This window comes from Pelodiscus sinensis, chromosome 8 (genome assembly GCF_052426305.1).
Source record: "Pelodiscus sinensis isolate ZL-2025 chromosome 8, ASM5242630v1, whole genome shotgun sequence".
NCBI classification, from domain to species: Eukaryota; Metazoa; Chordata; order Testudines; family Trionychidae; genus Pelodiscus; species Pelodiscus sinensis.
In genome coordinates this window covers 26,708,730-26,730,768 of record NC_143059.1, presented here as the reverse complement: position 1 = coordinate 26,730,768, position 22,039 = coordinate 26,708,730, and the positions used below count along the sequence as shown (strand labels likewise).

Genomic DNA, 22,039 nt, shown 5'->3' with positions numbered 1-22,039 from the left:
GGACTGGGCTGACTCTGCAGGCTCTCTCGGGGTGGAAGCTCTCCTGCAGCCCCCCAAGTGCCGCCTCTCCCCAGATGGCAGCCTGCGGCAAGTGCAGCCGGTCTGATGGCAGAGTGCTGTGATGTGCCCAGTGTGGGTACTCCGGGCAATCCAAGCCAGGACTGCTGTGCAAGTGGGGCACCCCTGAGAACTGTCTGTCCGGGGTGGGGGTCGGGTCCCTTTAAGCACAGCCCTCAGCTAGCCTGAGGCAGCAGCTCCACGCTCTAAGTCCTCAACTGATGCCCTGCCGGCGCTGCTTCCGGCCAGCCTTAACCCCGGTTCAGGGTCCACTTAATGTGGACATGCTAGTTCGAATTAGCAAAATGCTAGGATATTGGTGTAGTGTGGCACGGGGCCAGCAAGGCTCCCTTCCACAAGCCCCTTTCCTGCAGACTGCTGCTTTAAAAGCTCTGTAGGAGAAGGGAAGCAGTGGAGCTGGCGGGAGCAACCATGAAGAAAGCTGTGAGAGGCCTTTGGAAGCCAATTATTTTGAAATAGTGTTGACATTCAGCTGCTACTAACCCTATTCCAAAATAATAACCAGCCTGTTATTTTGAAATAATGGGCTTGGTAGTGTGGACACGCCGCTTGTTTCAAAATAAGGGGAGTTATTTCAAAATAACTCTCTACTGTAGACCAGGGCTAAGGTACCACAGGACTCCTCATTGTTTTTAGAGTTACAGACTAACATGGCTACCCTTCTTCTAAAACTAAGATTTTGTAGTTACTGAGGCTACCTTTTGGGGAATTCCTTTTGTTAGAAAGAGGCACAGCAAAAAGATTATTTTCCAGAAACAAAATGTTTTACTGTAGCTTAGAATATATGATTGAAATTGTCAGAGCAGTTGGGGATCTTGCCACACATTTCCCACTAATTTTAACAATATGAATTCTGAACCTACCACTCACTGACATCAGTGGAAGGGTTACCATTGCCTTAATAGATATGTGATCTCTCTCTCTCTCTCTCTCTCTCTCTAACCTTGGAGTAGGCAATCATTTCTGATAGGGGGCCATTCCAAGAATTTGGTAAGTAGTCAAGAGCTGCACTCCTCTATGATATTAAAGGAGAGTTGGGGATGCAGGTTGGGTACAAAAGGGAGCTTGGTATGTAACTGGGGTGCAGGAATGGGTAAGGTATCTGGGAGGGAGTTTGAATGGAGGGATGTGTGACCCGGGGCAGTGGTGCAGGAGGGAATCTAGGGGCATGGGTTGTGATGTGGAACAAGAAGGGTTTGTGACCTGGGGTAGGAACTGGGATGCAGGAGGGGGTGTAGAGTCTGTGGTGCCAGGTGCAGGCTCTTACACTAGGCCCTGCTGAGCCCCCAAACTCTGCTCAAAGTGGCTGGCTGCTGGGGCTAGTGTACACATCTTTGCATGGCGCACACTATGCCTGTGCACACAAACTACACCTAAGCAGTTCCCATTGGTGGGTTTCCAGCTAATGGAAGCTGTGGGGATTGTGGTAAGGGTGGGGGCAGTGTGCAAAGCCTTCCCTCATCCCATTAAATAGGATATGTGGTGCAGAGATGCACAAGCTAGCTCCAGAAGTCTGTCACTTTGAGTGGTGTCTGGATGTGGCAGCCAGCCTGAGGGTCCCATGAGGCCACGGGACATTGACAGCCTGAGGGTCCCACGGGGCCACGGGACATTGGCAGCCCAGAATATTATGGTGGGCCAGATCTGAAGGTTTGGATCTGGCCCAGCAGCCGTATTTTTGTCCTCTCCTGTTCTAACCAGTCAATAATAATGCCTGTCTATTAGACAAACTGGAAGTAGCAAGGGTTGCCACAATAAATAGAGATGGTCCTGAGCTTCAAAATCTTAATCTGCTTTGTAACATGCCCTAAACTTGATTACTCTTCTGAACCAAGGTTTTGCATCAAGCTAATCTTCAAGAAGATGAGAACAAGTTGTGGCATAATAAAGTGAGGATGTTTATAACAGTCTCCAATGTATCAATGAATACAAAATATAATAAGCATTATCTTTCACTTGAGGCATTTGTTATAGGAGGATAAGTATGAAGAGAGCTGCAGCTTGCTGTCAAACAGGCAAGGAGTGAATGATTTATATTCTTATATTTTTGAGTTAAGCAGTATTGCCATATTTTTATTGAATTAAGGTGACTCCACTAAGCACAACATTAATCACGTGTATGTCTAGAGATGAAAATAAACCAAAAAAATCTTCTAGTGATTTCTTCAAGTGGACAACAAAAACATGAAGTTTTTCCCTTTGCAACTGATGTGCAGGCTTGCTAAGAAGGAGCTCAGAGTAAAATTAACACTGTCTACTTGCAAAAGTGGTGGTGGTTTTCAAAAGAGTCATGAAATTTTAGGAAGCCAACCTTGAAAATAGGTTCAAAGATGCAAAGCCAAAAGCAAGGGCATTGTGCATAATAACTGGACTGGGTTATTTAAAAAAAATTAAAATGCAGATGTCAATTTGGCTACATGCTTCAGAAAACCAGGTCTCTGACAAAAGCCATGAATTTCAGTAGGTGGAAAAAACCAGGCCTTTCAAAGATGTGAAATTGTTTCTATTTTCTGATGCTAAAAAAAGAAGATTCTGTTCTCTCAGTGGAAAAAACCCATTGACTTCATTGACTGGGCTGAACTAAAGGCTTCACTTCCATACAAAGGCAATCTTGCTTATTTATCATGGAGTGGCAGCTTACAAAGCATTAAATAGGAGTCATATGTAGGTTCAGATCTGGAATCTAATTCAGAAGTGGACATGCATGGCTGGCTAGCTGATAATAGGTTTCTAGAAGCCATAAACTCCTTGGTACAGGTATGAAAGCTAATTTTAATATATCAAAAAGGACTTGGCATTAATATTTAGAACTTTTGAGAAATGTCCCAATGCAGAACGGCTGTGTGACTGTCTAGATCTGAATAGAAATATGTTTTTCCAGGTTACTATTAGATTTCTTTTAAATGTAGACAGAAATAACCCTAATTTAGCAGCAGTGTGAACATACTTGCATGCTAGGCAAGTTTTGAACTTTTGTATTTCTAATTTATATTGTGATAGGGGAACCTTTCTAAGCATTAGTGCTCAAAAATAAAATGATGGGTGCTGGCTGTCAACCTTTGTTGTATCTTTACTTTCATTCACTTTGGCTTGTGATGGCTGCACCTACTTTAACATTGGATATCCACTCTGGGCCAGAGCATTATGTACTACTTGTTTGTTTGTTTTTTGTTCCTCCCCAATTCATGAAGAGCAAACATATACAGGCAGTCCCCAGATTACGTACAAGATAGGGACTGCAGGTTTGTTCTTAAGTTGAATTTGTATGTAAGTCAGAACTGGTACATATTGTAGGGGAAACTCTAGCCAAACATTTCTCCAGAGCTCAGTTTTATTCTCCCACACCTCACTTCCCTCAGTCCTTTATTCTCAAGCTAAGGTGTCTGCTGAGAAGCCGCTCCACATCTCCCTGGTCTGCTGGGGGGGGGGGGGGGGGACGGGCGCTAGCTTCGCGTCTCCCTGGTCTGCTGGGGGGAAGCAGCTAGTGCAGGGTTGCCTCACCCCGTTTGTAAGTAGGGATCCGATGTAAGTCGGATCCATGTAACCCGGGGACTGCCTGTACTTGCAGTCAGTGTGATGTTTTTATTTAACAGTGGGACAAGAAAGAACAGAAATGATGTCACTGAGGGTGTATAGAGTGGGTCTCTTCTGACAGTGTAAACTGAAATCTGAAAACAAAATGGTTTCGGATGTTTGTACAGAGTGCTTAGAAACATAAAAAAATCCTGATTTCATAGCTACAGAAATGCAGGTATATCCGTTCCTCCAGAATTATAAAAGTACAGTTGGGCATGTGTCACTAGGATAGGAATTGCGCTATTACAAGCATTCATGACATAAGTTCACCATCACTGTACTAACTAAACCATCTTGTTCCCTTGCTACCTACCCAGGATAGCCGATCAAGGGAGTCTACTTTGTCATGGTTGAAGACTAGAAAGTACCTAGAATATAAGAATAGGAGTAAAGCTAATAGATCATTTCTCTCCTGATGAATTGTTGTTCGTTTTTAAAAATGAAAAATAATTTAATTCTAAATTTCCTTGTTCAAAAGTGAATTTTAATGAAGTATTAGGTTTGCTGATTCAGTAACTATGCAATAAAATGGGAATAATCTAAATTACTCTGCTTATTAGCATATACAGTGCAGCTAATTTTAAGTTTATGGAGATGAAAAACTTGATAAACTGAGATAAAAAGGGGATAAGAACTTTACAGAAGCTAGAAGGGCAGCAGAAAGAAACTGTTTTCTCATTGTGCAGTTTTTGAAGGTTGGCATTTGTTCTGATAAATTTTCATATAGCAGATACAAACCAAAAAGGTGGGGGACCAATGTAACTTCAATGGAACCTGATCGTATTATAAATTATTTTAACAAAGCACTTACAGGAATGGATTGATGGACTGTTGTTCCGTACTGGTTTTTTATCCTTATTTTCAATAGTGTAAATTTTGACAGTGATAAAGACACAAAGAAATAGGTAAAGTGGTGTCCTCAGGGCTATTTTAATGTGAAACCCTGGCTTTTGCAAAGCCAGTTCTGTTTCTAAATTAAAGTCCAGGTCTGAAATCCTGGCCCATTTGACTCAATAGTAACAGTTCCATTGACTGTAATAGGGCCTAGAAATCACTCTAGATGTAGTCACAAGTTTTCACTGGATTTTTAAAAGGGGGTTAATAAGGATTAAAGATGTATGTTTTATTCTGTCTTCCCAGAGAGCAGAACCTTATACTTGTGGCTGCTCTTGGTTTTTTTGCTGTAAGGGGTGCCAGACGGTTCTAGGTAGCACATACTTTCTTGCTTTGTCTACGGTTTGAGAGGGGTGTGTGTGTGTGTGTGTGTGTGTGTGTGCGCACGCCTAGCTGCTGGGGTCTTGCTTCAGGACTAGAATTCCTAATTACCATGGGAATATAAATAAATGAATTGGGGGTGGGGGTCGGGATTAACAGCTGACTGATGATGATGTCAACAGTTTGTTTGAGGGGTATCAACTCCACAAGAAGTAGCCTTCTCCATTTTATAGTGAGAACTCATCTATTCCCTGGTTTCTCTTAAAGGCAATTTTAACCTGTATGGCATGGACTTCAGCACAGTTGCTGCCTACTGTTTTAGGATACTCAGGGAAATATTTAAAAATCTATTTGGTTTTAAACATACGTTTAAGTCACATTAAAATAAATGAAATTTAAACATGTGCTTAAAGAAAAGCATGTGCTCAAGTGCTTTCCTGAATTGGAACCTGCCAGCAAGTGTGTTATTAATGCTAGATGATGGATATTCTGGTGTATCTTTATGTATAATATTGCAGCATTCAAAACAAACAACTTAATTTCTTTAAGACTCCTCAGTATTTTTAGGAAACACTAAAATAACTGGATTATTTTATTAACTATTTAAGAAAGAGGGGCATCTGTTTCTGTATTAGATGACTTCACTGATTAAATATATTTTGAGCTGTATTTTAATGAAGTTAAAGTAAAGTGTAATGTGTCTAAGTGCTTAATAATTAACATTATATCTACGATTTGTTAGGAATATGATGTTGATGCACATGCTGTAGTAGCCTAGGCCCTGATCTTTTATTCTACTTCCGTAGGTAGCTCAGACCATACCAGTATGAGTCTTGCTGTTCCACCTACTATTTACCTATTGACTATTATATCTTTGTGTTGTATACAGGTGACATGTCAGCAGCAGTGCCAAATGTTACACTGAAAATTGATCCTCAGGATCTTCAGATCCAAACATTTACAGTGGAGAAGTTGTTGGAACCATTGATAATTCAGGTATTTTAGTATGGCAAAATATTCTGGATATTCATGAGAAAGATGAGGGAAGAATTTACTTTACTCCTGCCTAATGATGGAAAACTGTATTGAATCTTCTGCACTGCTAAATACCCAAAACTAACTCAGGGATAGTGCAATTCATTTAGCTTCCTCTATTCTCAGAAATGCAGCACACTTTATTGTACCTAATGTAATCTGTTCCCTTTAGACCCCTATACAATGTTACCCAGTGAATGTGTAAACGTAGAAATAGTCTCAGTAGATGTCACATGGAAGGAAGGAACTGAGTCTGCTGCAGTTGATGGACAGAGTGTAAAGGAATGGTCTTGATACCTATAGATAAGTCTAGTTATCTGAACTTTTAAGGGTTAAATTCTATACCATAGATCAGTTAATCTAACAGATCGACTCTCCCTATTATCATTGCCATTTAATTGTTGTATACTGTACAATCATTATTTTAAATTGCTGCTGTTGACCAAAAAATCCCAGGAACTTGGAACAAATGATTAAACATGTCAGCAAATGTATAAATTGAGCATGTTAAGGGAAAGCAGAGTTGCACTACAAAATCTAGGGTTATTTCAAAAGTGTTCACCATGTAAGTATGTAGCACTTAAAGAGAATTTTTACCATACGCAGCTGAGCTTACACACACACAACCCTTCTTTTTCTATTTTTCACCTTGTTTTTGGGAAAAAAATCCTATACAGATTTGCCATAGAATGATGCATCTTCTATGTAATTGTATTTTTAAAAAAGCGTACTTCTATTATAACACCCTATTATAAGAGGTGCTTTTAATAAGGCGAGGAATGGGGAGTGCATCCTTTTCTCTTAATCCTAAACTATTCTTGATTTTTTTTTTTCCTTGATACACGGATGTAGTGGCACTTCCTTCTTGTAACTAGGAAGCTTGCCCCTTTAAGGGCTAGAGGACTAGGGTCAGCCAAGCCTAGTTACTAAGGAGAGACACCTAAGCAGGGATCAGTTGATTCCCCTATAAAGAGCAGCAGTAAACTATGGGGACAGGGGTGTTCTTAGGGAGACTAGGATGGAGTACAGAGGTTGCTGGGAGTGAATAGACTCCAGAAGAGGAAACCTGGGACTTGAGGAGTTAGAATACAGGCAGGAAAGGCCTCAGAACAACTTGATGATGAGGTAAATGGGTGTATCTGATATGTTGAATATTTGTTAATTTAATTAACTAGAACCTGAGAAGGCGTCTGAATGGATAGAAGGGCTGATAGTTACTGAAGTGCCTTGAAGGGAGAAACTGAGGCTTTCAGGACTGTTCTGAGGCCATAAGAAGGCTACAAACAGTTGGCCATCTGACGCATCTAGTCAGTTACAGGTAGCATAGAGATGTCAGCACATCAGTTTTTCCAAACTACAGAGCAAAATGCTTGTTATGGCCCTGTGCTGTTCATTTATTATTTTGCTCCCGCTGACTGTTAGAACAATGATCCTTCCTTAAAGCCTATTGAATTCAGTGACAGTCCCTCCCCATTGTCCTTAACAGGCAGAGATGACCTGTGGCCGCCAATAGTGAGGGCAACATCTTCTGTAGAAGTTACTAAGCATGTGCAATACAAGCCAAGCAGCAAAACAATGGAGTGTGAGGGGGAGTTCGAACGTGCATCTCTCTACCCATGTGTGGCCTCTGTCAGCAGGTTTTGGATCAGACCCTCATACACTAAAATCACTCTAATATTGTAAAATCAAACTGTAATAATGTAAACATTGGCACTTAAAAATACCTGTGTTTGGGTTACAGCCTTTGGAGGTGCCGCTTGTCTTCAAAGGCAGTTGAGGTTACATAGCACTTTAGAGGACCAAATCTTTGTTCCTGGAAGTAAAAATGTCCTAATGTTAATTGAAATAGAAACAAGGTGTTTGTTTATTGGTGCAGATACCATGAAGTGACACCAGTTGTGGTGGCAGAGGTGTGTCTGAATAAAAAGAGAGGTTATTGGGGAGTAGAAGATGGAGCCTGTGCAGAACAGAAAAAATATTTTTTTCCCCTAGATGACTCTACAATAGCTTTCTTTGGCTAGTGTTATCAGATTTTCCCAACACTCTGGGAGGAGGGGGGGGGGGGGAATGCTCATTTATTAGGGTTACTCTTATGGGACTGGGGGGAGGTTAACAATTTTATCAGTGTGCTGCATGTGCTTGTGCTCTCATATGGAGCTGAATTCTCTTCGCTGCCAATTCCCCCTCCAACTAGAGCTCTCCTGCAGGAATTAGGTTGACCTAGTTCCTTTGGACTCAGTGGGTTGGATTGAACAGCACTTTAAGCTGCCATCCTCCTAAGCCCCCAGGTTCAGCACCTCCCTATTCCTACTCTCTCACCGCAATCATTCACTGGTGAACCACACAATGAACAAACCCCACAGGATTTTGGGCACTACAGGGATTTTTAGCTTGGGTACAAGAAGTGTTGTTGCAAAGCGAATGGGGTAGCCAAAACAACACCCCTTGAGGAAGAGTGAGCAAAAGAGAGAAGCAACCAGCTCAACAATGAAAGTTATTTATTTCTGGGTTGTGTGTGTGTATAAATATAGAGCCAAACACACAAAACAGTACCAATATTAAATCTAAATTGAAACTGATTACAAATTTTAGGGCTAGCAACCCATATAACAGTTTAGAAAGAGAAAAGGAGTTTTTATAGGGATTGGACAATAGTTTGAGGACACTGGATTTGTTTATGGGTAAACAGAGGCAAGACAGTAGAGACCGATCGTACCTGGTTATGGGTGATGTTCCTTGAAGGAACTCACAATGCAACTAGGCAGTTTCAGTATTTTGGATGTCAATAGGATCTACTACTAGAATTGGTCTGATAATGACTAATTTGGGTGTGAGCAGACCTGGGCTCATTAGCATCAGGAGCAGAGATTTCCCATCAGGCAGTACTTCTCTGCTTTCGGTATCTCATAGGTCAGTGCCGTTCCTGCTTTGGATGAGCTGTTCTCCATTGTGTATGCTAATGGAGATGTCTCTCTGTTCTATCTTCAATGCAGATGAGGTTAGGGTGTTTCCTTAATTCTGTCACCCTTGTCTGAAGCAGTTTGGGTGTGTCTTCCCTGGCCTTTTCATTGCTTTGTCTTTGATTCTAGCAGAGGCCTGGGGGAGGGGAATGGTTTTCCATGTGTCTCACTCCCTGGCTCCCCAAGAGCACAGGGCTGGTAGGTAACACTAGTTTCCCTAAAAGTAATATCCTATGGTCAATGTAGAGTACGAGCCCAATACTCTGCCAGGCTAGTTCCAATAACACTAGCTTGTTCTTATGGGTGAAGATACCATAATGAATGAATAAATAAAACAAAAATTCTAAGATTTGATTCTGTTTGAAGTTAATGTCTTCTGTTTGAAGTTAATGTCTGATTCCAGCTCTACATTAATCTTAAAAGAAAGTTATGAAAAACCATCTATTTCATGATAGCAAATATGTATTGTTAATCTCTCTCTCTCTATTCCTTAGTATAGTTTTCATTGTTTTGTTATATTTACTGAAGTATTGAGTGTCACATGAATTACTGGGAATGTTCCAGATTACTTATTACTTTTACATATAATCTGTGCAGTAATTGATAGTGATTTACATCACAGATTAATTCATAAATCTTTAGCCTGTTCTTTTAATAGTTTCCTCTCTTTTATTCAAGCCTTGATTTATTTTCAAACTAAAACTTCCCTCCAGCATGTAGGTAAATCTGCAAGTAATTGTGCATGGATGCTCCGGCATGATACATTTAAGTCTTCCAGTTCCATTTACTCTGTGTGATAGATGCAACAATGCAAGTTATCTACAATAAATTCCTTTGCTGGGGAAAAGATTCTCTAATCCATTAATTGCATTTTTATTATTGTAACTACCTACATATGCACTTACTTGCTTTACAAAGTCTTCACTTGGCAATAGTTGATACGTGACCCCATAAGCCCCTCCATGCACCCTTCCTTACTGCTTTGGCTTGTCTCGAGCATGCTCAGTAAAACAGCTGGCACTGGCTAACTTCACTCTGCCTTACCCCCATTTCTGCCTAGCAATGTAATGGAAAAAACACCCTTTGCTTTATGCATGGTTGCATTTTTCTTTGTCTTTGTTGTTTTCATTGTAGAATCTATAAAAGGTGGGCCACGCTGCTAGATCCAGTCTGTGAAGGCTGTCCAATGCACATCATCTCTGTACTTTGGAGGCAAAATCTCAGTCAACAAGTGTTGTATTTTTTGCCTAATTCACAAGCACTATAAAGTCTGATGGTACTGTCAGATTTAATAGGCTGATAACCTACAGGAAATACTTTATATAGGCTTTTTAGGTTGCAGAGGTGGCTGGTTCATAAAGCTAGGATGCAATCTCAGTGACATGCCATTTGTGAACTACCCAAACAGACTTCATAATTAACTTTTGTTGAATAATATATGTAGCACCAAAGGCAACATTAATCTCAGGTAGTTGCTAACCTAAATGGTCAGTGCTCACACTGAACCAGTATTTCACTCTCATTATTTTGCTTATAGGCACAAGGACTCTGGGTGTTCAATCCACTTAAAATGTTGGAACTCGGAGGTTTGGAAAGGATTTTTGTCAGTTTCTTCCTTTTTATATTGCAGTCTTTCTTTAAGAGATCCCATCAACGTGTAAATTGTCTTCATCTGAAAACATTGTACCTTTTATTTCAAGATCTGTTGTATTTATGATTAATGGAAAACACTTCTTTCAATTCATTCATTGTGTTCATTTGACAACATTAGGACTATGTCTAGACTGCAGTGTTAAATCAGAAAAAGATACACAATTTGCTGTACACATATTTGTACTTTTGAAAGGGGGTTTTCCAAAATTTGGCGCATCTATATGGTGCCAAATTTTGGAAAAAAAGAGCTATTTTGACACATCCCTTATGCCTCATAAAACAAGGTTTACATGGATGGCAAAAGAGCACTTCTGCTTTTTCGAATGCAGTCTAGATATAGCCTAGGTGCATAACCTATTTTGTTTATGTTCAGTTGAGTTTTCTCTCTTGTACAGTTGTGTGAAGGAATCTCTCGTGGGTGTTGCCATTTACATGCTGTTTCCCAGGCCTAGCAAGAGTGCTCCTGACAGAACAGTGTCTAACTACAACTAAAGAGCCATCAGATGGGCATGTGCATAGAGGGAAAAATAATATGTGGGTGTGGGGACAGGGAATCAGGGACAGATTAAGAAAGGGGCTTTAGGGGCTACAGCCCAGGAAGGCAGCTCTGAGTGCTGCTGTTCCTCCTCCTCTTCCCCTACCTCTCCCCAGAGCCGTGTTGCCTCGACAAGCACAGCATGGTGAAGCTACAAGTGAGCACAGGCCAAGTGGAATGGCCTGTTCTCCCACACATACTCCAAATCCCTTGATTGCAGCCTGGTGCACCCTAACACCCCAAATGCCTCATCCCTGACCAGTGTTCCCTGTAACATTTTTCTATCCTTGGGTGGGTTGAATTTTCTTTTGGGCGGGTTGAAATGTCTTATGTGCAACACCAATATTGAGGTAGTGTGTGGATGTGCACCACCAATATAGATACACACACACACACACACACACAAGTCCATATGTGTGGTAGAAAATATATTAAAATAAGACACCCGTGTCTCATTGCTGTGAGGTAGCCTTAGTGACTACAAAGGTAGGGAATTAGCCTTCTTCCACTGGAGCAAGAGTAGAAGCCCCAGAACAAATTAACACATGGCTTTAGGGTTTGTAGACAGATCCATGTTTCAACGAGCTTGCAAATAAGGTGGTATCCTACAAAACTAGCATCACACCTAGTACTTGCTACTTCTGACTCGTAAGAGCCAGAACTCTACCACATAGCAAAGATCTGGCCTTAATGCAATACAATTTACCATGTATTAATTACTAACACAGGATTTTTTTTTAAATAATTAAGATCAGAGTTTTAGATATCTGCAACACAACAAAAAACTGTTTAAAAGAATCTTTTTCTTTCTAATCTTAAGCCACTAACATATGTAAAGTTTGTTTAAAATGTAATCCTGCAAATGTCCTCCTAGCACACAACCGCCCCATCCAAGAAGCTTGCTTTCCCTCTCCCTGACAGCCAGAGAGGACTGCAGCAAGTGAGTCAGGACATCCCAAACAAACTTAACCCTGCCTCTACCTCACTGCACGATGTCAGCACCCATCCTCTCCTTTTTCCCCTCACTTACCCCATGCAATCAGCCCCTTACCTCCCCTTCTCAGCCAAGGAGGGTCAAAGAGACTGCTGGATTTTTCCTCTTAACTCCCCACTTCTCTCACTCCCACCCGCATCCAATTAATTAATTATCCCCCACCCCCTTCCCATTTATTCCCTGCTTATCTAGTTTGCTTATCTTCTCTGGGAGCTTTTCATTTCAGTGCATGGCAGCTCTGTTTAGCTGCTTCTTACAGATGCCCCACCCCCATGGATCAGCTGAGCTCCCTGCCTGTGCAGGAGCTTTGAACCTCTGAGGTGGGGCTCAGAAAATAGCTACATGATCGTGCAGTGGCTCATCTTAGAGGGAACTTAGTCCCTGACTCTGCCCCAGAGCCTGCACCTCTAGTTAGAGCTCCCACTGCCTCCTGTACCACACCCATCTTCCCATCCCCATACTCACATAGATCCCCTCCTTTCTTGCCCCATCCCACAACCTAGGGATCCTCATAAAATCTAATAGCCCTGGGTCCCCTGAATAGTTAATTTAGCCCAGAAGGGGAAGGGTCAAATATATTTGGTGGTGTGGTGCTCTGGCCTGCTTTTTCTCTTTTCTTGAAAAGACTTAGCAAGGGAGTAAAAGGGGCATTGCATATATACATGGAAAAGTAAATGGATTGTGGTCTTAAAAAGAAGTTGTTAGAATCTTGTCACTTGGCAATATTTCTTCCTCCTCTAGCAGCAGTTCTTTTTGTATTTTAAACTTTTCTCTTTTTCTGCTGTCTCCCCTCTCCCTTATTTCTTTGTCTTTTCTGGAGAATTCTAACCATTTTTTCCTTTTGTTGTCTCCTCCCTCCAATTTTGTTTGCAGTCTTTAGAATTGTACTGTCTCATTGCTATCAGCCTCTTTTGTGCTTTGGTGTGATTGGAATATAAAGTCTTATTCACAGCTCAGTGGCTTGAAGGAAGTAATTCAGATTATGGCATCATGTATGGATGGATTATAAAATAAATCTTAGGGTGCAAGGCATGTATGTTCTTATAAGGCAGCATTAAAAAGCCTGCTCAGTAGGAATCCTTGTCTAATGCTAGGACATTTAGTTAATGGATATTTTTATAGATAGTAAACAAATTTTGTTCTGGCCTTTGTAGGATCAAAAGCTTTCATACAAATAAACCTTCAACATCCCTGCTCCCCCAAGCCCACCAAAGCAAAATGTTAAACCCCATTTTTTTGAAAGCTTGAGTCTATTCTAAATAACAGAGCCTATTAAGTTCAGATGGAGTGACTTTTGGAGCACTGATTTCTGTCTTTCTTTGAAATCTGTTTTACCAAACATTTAGCTGGAAAATGAAATCAACAGTTCTGGGGTAGAGAAGGGAGTAGGAAATACTTAAAATGGGGATGGGGATATTGGAACCAATATTCATCTGCATAAAATTAAAATGCTGAAAGGATAATAGCTGAAATCAGTGCTGTATCTAAACTGAGGGAAAAATAATGAAAGAAAGGGAATAGTGAATGAACAGTGTCAGAGGGGGAGCAGAGGAATCCCTAAAAAATGTACAGAGTCTTCTTTAACAAAGCATTTTTAAGCATATTAGGATGTGTAAGTACCTCATACAGGACTTCATGAAAATGTCAGGTCTACCATGCCAAACTGTAGTATAAAGGAGCACTGGGCACTACTCAAATTCAACTGTATTTTTTAAACAGTCAAGTTCAGAGCTGTTTCATGTAATAGCTGCATCTTGGATATACAGTCCCTTCTCCCTTCCTAGATTTTTTTTTTTTAAACAATGCTGTCATGACCAGATATGGAAGTGGCAATAGAAATCTGAGAATTCCGAAGTCGATACTGTTAAGATAGGTAAAGTCTTATAAAAATACCTAGCATTTTTTTTGTGGTTGGTTGTCTGAAGTCTCAAGACTGCCCAGATGAGAAAGGGGTTCTCTGTATCAAACAAGGGGTCAGATTGTTTTCACAGCTTTAAGGGGGCCTCCACTGCCAATGCCAGCAGTTCTGGGGCCCCTGCAAAGTCTTGTATGGTCCCCTCAAAACCATCCTGCCCTTGTGTTTAAGGTCACTTGCAGTCACATGCAGTTTTTCAACTCCCCCAGAGGACCACAAATACAAATGCAAATCTCCCTCTGCATCTCAATTAATTACCTGTTCAACAGCAGTACTGGGCGAGTGACATCCTACTCCACCGTTAAAATTATGTTGAGTAGTCCCTGCTACATGGGGTAGCTCAAGTAAGCTAGCAGGCAAGGCTGGATAGAGAAACATGCTGCTACAAAGGAACAGTACTATGTATTCTCATGCAGGATGGGCCCTCTGAGTGGCTTTGGTATAGGTGATTATGTATACCTGCTTCTCACCACTGCCAGCTGAAGTGGGGAAAGTGTGGCAGTATAAAATGGAACGGAATGGAGTTTCCTCACACTTTTTTCCAATATGTGGGGAAAGGACCACTCCAACTGCTCAGATACAGTGACCAAAGCATATGAATAAAATAGGAGATTGCTAGTCCCAAGTGCTCAAAAGAGTCAAATTTCTCTGCCCACCCCCCTGCCGTGAGACTTCCAAATTACCATATTTAAATACACTTTCTGTTCATTTTAACTGACTTCTGGTATCTGAGCCTTTAAGGTTCATGAGTTCATACTTCTTACAAAGGCTAAAAAAATTTTCATAAATGAAAGCTGAGATTCTCATGTAATTACCTAACTCCTAAGAAAGAGACCTAAGAAAACCACCAAATATTGTGACTCATGATTAAATAATCATAGAATTTAGTAATGGTGAGTGCAGAGGGTACAGGTATAGCCAGTGCCCCTATATCTTGAGCCATGCTGCCTCCATTTGTTGTAGTGCAAGTGCTGACTCATTATTATTATTATTATTTATTATTATTTATAACTAGACTTATTTAAGATGATAGCTCCTTCAGCTTGCAAAACTCTTTAGTTGTCTGAAAGTCCCCCTCTGTTCCCACTAATCCTCCTGTCTCTTTTCCTTAGAAATGGTCTATCCTGGCTATGTTCCCCATATTACCCCAAATGTCCAAGGCATATTCATTTACTTAGTGGCTCACAGTTGGGGTGTGTCTAGACTACATGGGTCCGTCAACGGAGCCATGTAGATGAGGCAGGAGGACAAAGGGAAATGAAGCGGCAATTTAAATACTCGCCGCTTCATCTAAATCAAAATGGCCACTACGCTGTGCTGATCAGCTGTTTGTCGGCACAGCGCGGCAGTCTAGACACGAGGCTTACAGGATCTGCTGACGAAGGGTTCTGGGGTCAGCAGATCCCCATTTAGACTGCCGTGCTGTGCCAACAAACAGCTGATCGGCACAACGTGGTGGCCATTTTAATTTAAATGAAGTGGCGAGTATTTAAATTGCTACTTCATTTCCCTTTTTTCGAGTAAACTAATCTACATGGCTCCATTGACGGAGCCATGTAGTTTAGACGTACCCTTGGTGAAATGGTGACTTGAAGGAGATCTCATAGATGACACCTACTATTACTGTTCTGCTGTAAGTCAGTGCTAGACTGTAAGCCAGGCAAATCTTACATTAATTCTAGGTGGGCAGTGTGGTTGTACTCAGTAAATTATGTAATGACTGATGTAAAATAATCAATTAGTAGATTACCAGATCTTAATGTAGACAAGGACTAGGATTTTTCCCATTTGCATTAGGTTTACCCATAGAATGTAATAAATTAGAACAATGAAAAATATTTCTTTCAATTCATCTTCAAGATTTTGAGAACAGAGAAATCTCATGACTGACTTTTGCTTTACAATTATTATAGTTCTGGTAAGGTGTAAATTCTTCTGTTCTGAATTTCTCTCCTTGAATTTTATATACAAATATATAATGGAAAATATGGTTTGACAGTAAACATGGTTTAAGGAAACATTGCATAGCTGCTTTTTTTTTTTTTTTTTTTCATACATTCATTGTACTTCAGGTAAAGTGTAAATTTGGCTTCTTAATGGGATGTATATAAATAAAGAATCCCATTCTCCCCCTCTCCCCTATTGAATTTGAAATATGGCAAAATGATTAAGTAGAATGTCTGGAAATGCAGAAGTTGTCATGAAACACTGAGAACCACCCAGACCTATAGGGATTCTGTTAGCACCTGCCTGGTAACCTTGGGGGGATTTGTGGCTAAAGTTCAGCTCCCTGACCTCATTAGTCAGCCTAGAAACAAAGTTTCACCCTATCTCTCACCAGCCCAGTTACTGTTTGCAAGGGATACAATAGTCCTTCCATTTCTGAGTCTCCCAGTGTCTTCTCTGAATTCTTAATTGCCAGCCACTTGAACTGTTCTCTGGTATGTCAACTCTGAATTTGCATTGATTAGTTGATAAGGGCGCCTCTGTCTCTGAAGTGTAGCACAAACAATCCCCTGCTGGCCCCATGCTCCCCATGGTGTTTCAAAGTGGCAGCACTGCCTGGAGCCCAGGGTCAGTGGAGGAGTCCCCGCTGGCCTTGGGCTACATGCAGCCTTTCAAAGCGGCAGACCCTGGGCTCCAAGTGGTGCTGCCACTTTGAAGCACCTTCTCCTTCCCCCACAGCTGCTTCTTTCTGATAGAGGCAGCAGGGGGGGGGGGAGGGAAGTGACTAGTGCAGGCATGTCCAAAGTCCGGCCCGCGGGCCAATTGCGGCCCGTGTTCCGGTTTAATACGGCCCCACAGGTAATTTGGCAATATCTATCTTTTATGGCCCCCAATGAATCCATATGTATTGAGATGAATACATTGTAAAATCTCAGTTAATGTCAGTTGGTCTAAATCAGTTATAAATATATTTGGACACAACATATATACTTGGTGTTATGTTCCTGTTCATATTTTTTGAACTTAAAAGTTGACAGACAACCTTTATTACCAATAATATGTAATGTACTTTACAATGTTCCTGACACATATTTCAGCTTCTTGGATTTTTTTTCATCTGGCCTTCAGATATGAACGGCAGAGTGATTTAATACCTGTTTAGATTTGTCATCCATGTGACGAAATGAAAAGTATGCTGTTTGCAATAAACTTTGCATAAAATAGTTAATTTGCATTTAATTTTAATGGTTCAAAGAATGTCAGGCAAAATGGTCGGCCCTCACGCATGTTCACTTAATCAAATCTGGCCCTCTTTGAAAAAAGTTTGGACACCCCTGGACTAGTGTGTCGACTAGTTGTTCACGTCCCTACTCTGAAGACGTGAAACCAGCACTGCAGTTATCAGCTCCCTTTGGCACATATGCTCCATTCAGTTTGCACACCAGACATCTGCTTGGGATAAAAATAAAGCATACTTAATAATAAAATTCCCAGATGAAATAATAAGGGAAGTGCACATATACATGTCACACACAAAACAAACAAAGAATCAACATCAGTCTTTGTTTTCATATTGGACAAAGTGCCTCTTTTCTAGCATAAGTTACTTAATTTCTTTCCCAGGACATTCCCTAGCTATAGGAGACATTTAGCATTTACAGACAGCCTCCCACTTGAAGACTGTCCTCCAAGTTCTGGATAAAAACCTGTTCCAAGTCTGCTTTAAAATTTTTTTTTTCTTTGTCCATGGTGACTCCTGGTTAGTCAAAGTGGGAGATTCCTCCCAATTTGGAAGCTGGGATCTTCTTTTTCCATTTCAAAAGATCTCAGTGTCTTTCCATTGATAGTTCCTTGAAGCCAGTTTGGTGTGAAAAGATGGCTTGATAGGTGCCCCTACATGTTTGAGCTCACTACCCTTCCATGAGGGTTGCAGCACAGACTGAGCACAGTTTTCTAAATGCACGAAATCTAAAATGGCAATTTGTACAGATGTCATAATGAATATCAAGTTCAAAATGTTACAAGCTTTCATAAAAGACCTCACTTGATATATTTTATAGTACAATAACTCTGTATACAGTCAGTTGTTTAGCCGATTATTTTTGGTGTTTAAACCTTCTGTTCCCTTCTTGGGGCATCTGGCTTCTGTCATGACACATTTGTAGCTTAGCATTCCTCCTTTTAAATGGAAGGGTGAAAGAAAATCTATCAGTAGTAGGGGAGTTGAGTCTTTAGTTCTGTGTCGAATAAGTGCACTTTAAGGGCAGGTCTATACTTAAAACACTGCACTGGTGCAATTGCTTAGGTCAGTATAACTGCATTGCTCGGAGGGTGGATTTTTCAGATCCCCGAACAGCACACTTATACTGAAGTAATTCTGTAGTGCAGACCGGCCTAAGAGCTGCAAAGAAAAAAAAAAAAAAAAAAATTATGCAGGCAATACGTCTCTTCTCCTGCCATCTGAATTACACAAAGGACTGTTAGTATTTGAAAGAATGAGCAAGCTGTATGGCCCTTGCCACTAGGCAGCTCAAAGCAAATCCATTATTCTTTTGAACAATGAGAGTCTCCCGAGTTTTCACCGGCCCACTCTGCAGGTGCAGCCTGATATGTTGATTTGCTTCTGAAGCCCATAGTAACCCATTCAGAGCCTGTGTTAGATACACACAGCATCCAGGATATCCTTAAATCAAGATATCCCAGCCTCTGGCCTCACTCAGAATCTTTTTAGATGAAATCTGGAAATGAAAAGCAGACTACTTGCTTGACATTTGCAGTTTGGAGTGAGAATGTCAGGGATGAAGTTTGAATCTGTAGTAGTAGTCTGTTTTGGGGTGTGGGGTTTTTTTTTTTTTCAGATGTACTGAATGAGGATTTTCACTGAGTGTTGGAAAAGATGCATGTTGTGCATTGCCACTGTGGTGCACGAGGATTTGACAGTGTTTAATGGGGAGTTGTGGTTAAGCATGGCCTTCATAAATAGGATCATTCTTTATTTAACAGCATGTGCTATTATACAAGCATTTTGGGTACTATATCCTTCTGCTGCTAGCTGTATTAATGATGTAGCAAAAGGAGCACACTTAGCATGATGCCGCTGCATAGCTGTTATTTCTGTGCAAGTTGTGCCCCTCATTCAGAATCACCATTACACATCTTTCAGTATTGTTTTTGTATTTCTTTACTTTTGTGAGCCACGAACTTTTTATCAAATTGTGACTGGTATTTTAGATCAGAGGCAGCCTCAATTAAATTATATTGAGCCCATTTCCATGGAAATGAATGCAGTATGTTTTAGCTTCTGATGTTCCTGGCAGAGATCCTGAAGGTGCAAGGTCCTGCAGGTTTAAACTTACATCTACTGGAGTAACAACTGCATTTTACACTCTGCTGTTTCTGACTTATCAAAAACACAAACACCCATCACGTGTGTGTAAAGGCACATTAAACACCTCTGAATTCAGTGAAAATTAAAATAAATAAAACTTATTTGTAACACGTTTCTGAGACTGGCAAATAACCAAATTTCTTTAAATCCATCCTGCTTTTCATTTAGGTGAAGTGGTGTTTCATTCAGGCTGTGTGCTAATCTTTAACATTACACTTGCTGCCTTCCACATTGGAAATATCAGCCTATAAACTGTAAAGGTTCTTAACAACATATGATCCTTGTGGCTATATATTGAATCCCCTAAATATTCTTGGATTTGTGTGTAAAAAAATAAAATAAAGTTTGTTGCTTTTAGTGCATATTCCACCAGCTGGCTGGTTTCCAAGCAGTAAATAATTTGGTTTCTTTCCTTTGCTATTTGAACTGAGTCTAAAGAAAACTTTTTAATAATCTAGGCTTAAGATAATTGCATGATCAAATCTCTCTCATGACTCTTCAAAGCAGCTGAGGTCAGGTGGCCTGCTTTTATTCTCTATCCCAAAATACCAAATGGATGACTAAGGGGCTAAGACTTCCTCCTTTCAGGGACTGGCTAGGGAAGTGCTTTCTGAGGATGTCTGAAGCCTACATTGGGCAATGATCCAGCATATCTCAAAATCCTGTGAACTTCTGAAGGAAAGCTTGTAAACCACCACATGAGTCTTAATCAAGATATGCGGCTGAAGGAAGATAGACACAGGAATGAATTTAAATGGCAGCCTGAAATTTAGTTAGCTTAATTCTGTGGAGGAGGTGCTTTTGTCCTACCTCCCCCAACTCGCTCACAGTAGGCATTTAAGTGTGTCATTACAGTGAGGTATAGGACTTCGGTTGTATAACCCCATGAGAATGTTTTCCCTGGCCTACCCCTAGGATTCATCTCACTCTTCTGAATACTAGAGGTCTGCAAAGATGTCAGGACTTTTTCTCCAATAAGCAGAAGATCCACTAGTGAAATATCAGGTCTCTCTTTACTTCTGAGCACAGTCTTTAGCCACACTGGACACTTGCCTTAAGCTATGACAAGCTAAACAATCCCACCAGTTACAAATGGCATTTTCTAAGTCCTAGTCCTCATAATGAAACTATACCTCATAGATTGTCAGAAAGATGACAAAAGAAGGTCTCTGTCAATTTGACCCTAATGGGAAACATTTCTTCCTAAACCCAAATGAACAGTCAGTCAGACAGACAGACAGCATTCAGGGTAGAGAACTTGGCATTATGATGGTGTACCAGCTCATCCAAAGCTGCCTTTCTCTTCCGGGTCAACCTGGCACTCCTCCCAGTTGGTGTCGTGCTCTTCCTCAAGTTCCTGGATGAGGGACTGCAGGCAGGCCATCTACTCCCTCACGTGCTCCTCCTGGGTGCGTTTCACTGTCAGATGGAGTGGAAGGTGGGGGATGTGCCAAGCTCGCAGCTGTGAAGAAAGGTTCCAAGGGCAATCATCCCAGGAGACACCATGTATGAAGCCTAGCTCTAATCTCTGAGCTGACAGTGAAGGTTTCAGTTCAGACGTGGTAATATGCTTTGAGCAAGGCCATATTATGCTTTGAGCAAGTGCGACCAGGGGAGCGAAGCGGACAGGGGACTGCAGACAGGGGAGTTGAAGAGGGAGAGCAAAGCGACCCCACCGCCGAAGAGGCTACCCGGTGAGAGTACAAGCTGTGGTGTGAGTGTGTGTGTGTGCCTGACTGTTTGAATTTTACAGTTTGAAGTGGTGTGAATTGAGTCTGATTCCAGGTGAGTGCTAGCAGTTTCAGTTTCAGCTTCTGTGGCAGTTGGGACTGAGAGCCTGCCATTGTTCCCTTGATTGCCTCTGATTAGCCTCAGGCTCAGCCTTCCCCTGTGTGACTCAGAAGGGGGCAGGCCTGACCTAGGCAAGCAGGCTTTAAAAAGCCAGAGCAGTGCGACCAGGGGAGCGAAGCGGACAGGGGACTGCAGACAGGGGAGTTGAAGAGGGAGTGACTGATGGTGATGAAGACCCGAAGCGCTTGTGCCAGTACTTCTCCTGTCTCCTCCACCTGTGCCTGTATCCAGACAGAGAACCTGAGCATGGATGCCTCTACCCAGGTCCTGGTGTGGTCTTGCTGTATTTGTGGCTTGCAATTCCCACTGAGTGATCTCCAGGCTGGGGGAGACAACAGTTGTGAAAGGTGCCTGCTGGTGGAATCTCTTAGGCAGCAGGTGGGAGAGCTACAGGAGGAGGTGGCCAGGCTGAGGAGCATTCGAAGCCATGAGGAATTCCTGGACAGTATTCCTGTGGAGTCCACGGAGGTCACTGTCCTAGGATGTGGGACTGTTGACCAGCCACTTATGGAGGAGGCAGTGGTGCAGGGTGAGCACTGGCAGCTGGTTACTTCCGGCAGCGGGCAGTGTTCCACCCCTGCTCCTAACCCTCCCACTGTGTTGTTACATAACCGTTACACTTTACTTTCAGCAGGAGACAAGGAGTCACCCCCCACAGTGGAGGAGACCAGGCCTTGCACCACCAAGGTTGAGCAGTCTCCTGCCACCACTGCGAGGAGGAAACGTAGAGTAGTGGTGGTTGGAGACTCTCTTCTGAGGGGAACGGAGGCACCCATCTGTCGCCCTGACAGCTCATCTCGAGAGGTATGCTGTCTGCCAGGGGCCCGTATCCGAGATGTTACGGAGGCATTGTCGAGGATTATCCGGCCCTCTGACTACTACCCCATGCTAC

At 41.7% G+C, this 22,039-nt stretch overlaps 1 protein-coding gene across 4 annotated transcripts in view; it reads left to right on the top strand.

The window, feature by feature from the left end:
• CTNNA3 (catenin alpha 3) overlaps positions 1–22,039 on the top strand; it is a 1,028,503-nt gene that overhangs the window by 18,176 nt on the left and 988,288 nt on the right. For all 4 annotated transcript variants that reach the window (XM_089780114.1, XM_089780112.1, XM_089780113.1 and 1 more), the window contains exon 2: positions 5,759–5,865. In XM_089780114.1, coding sequence (XP_089636240.1) covers positions 5,764–5,865 — 102 coding nt within the window. In that variant the 5' untranslated portion in view covers positions 5,759–5,763. The remainder of the gene's footprint in view (positions 1–5,758; positions 5,866–22,039) is intronic.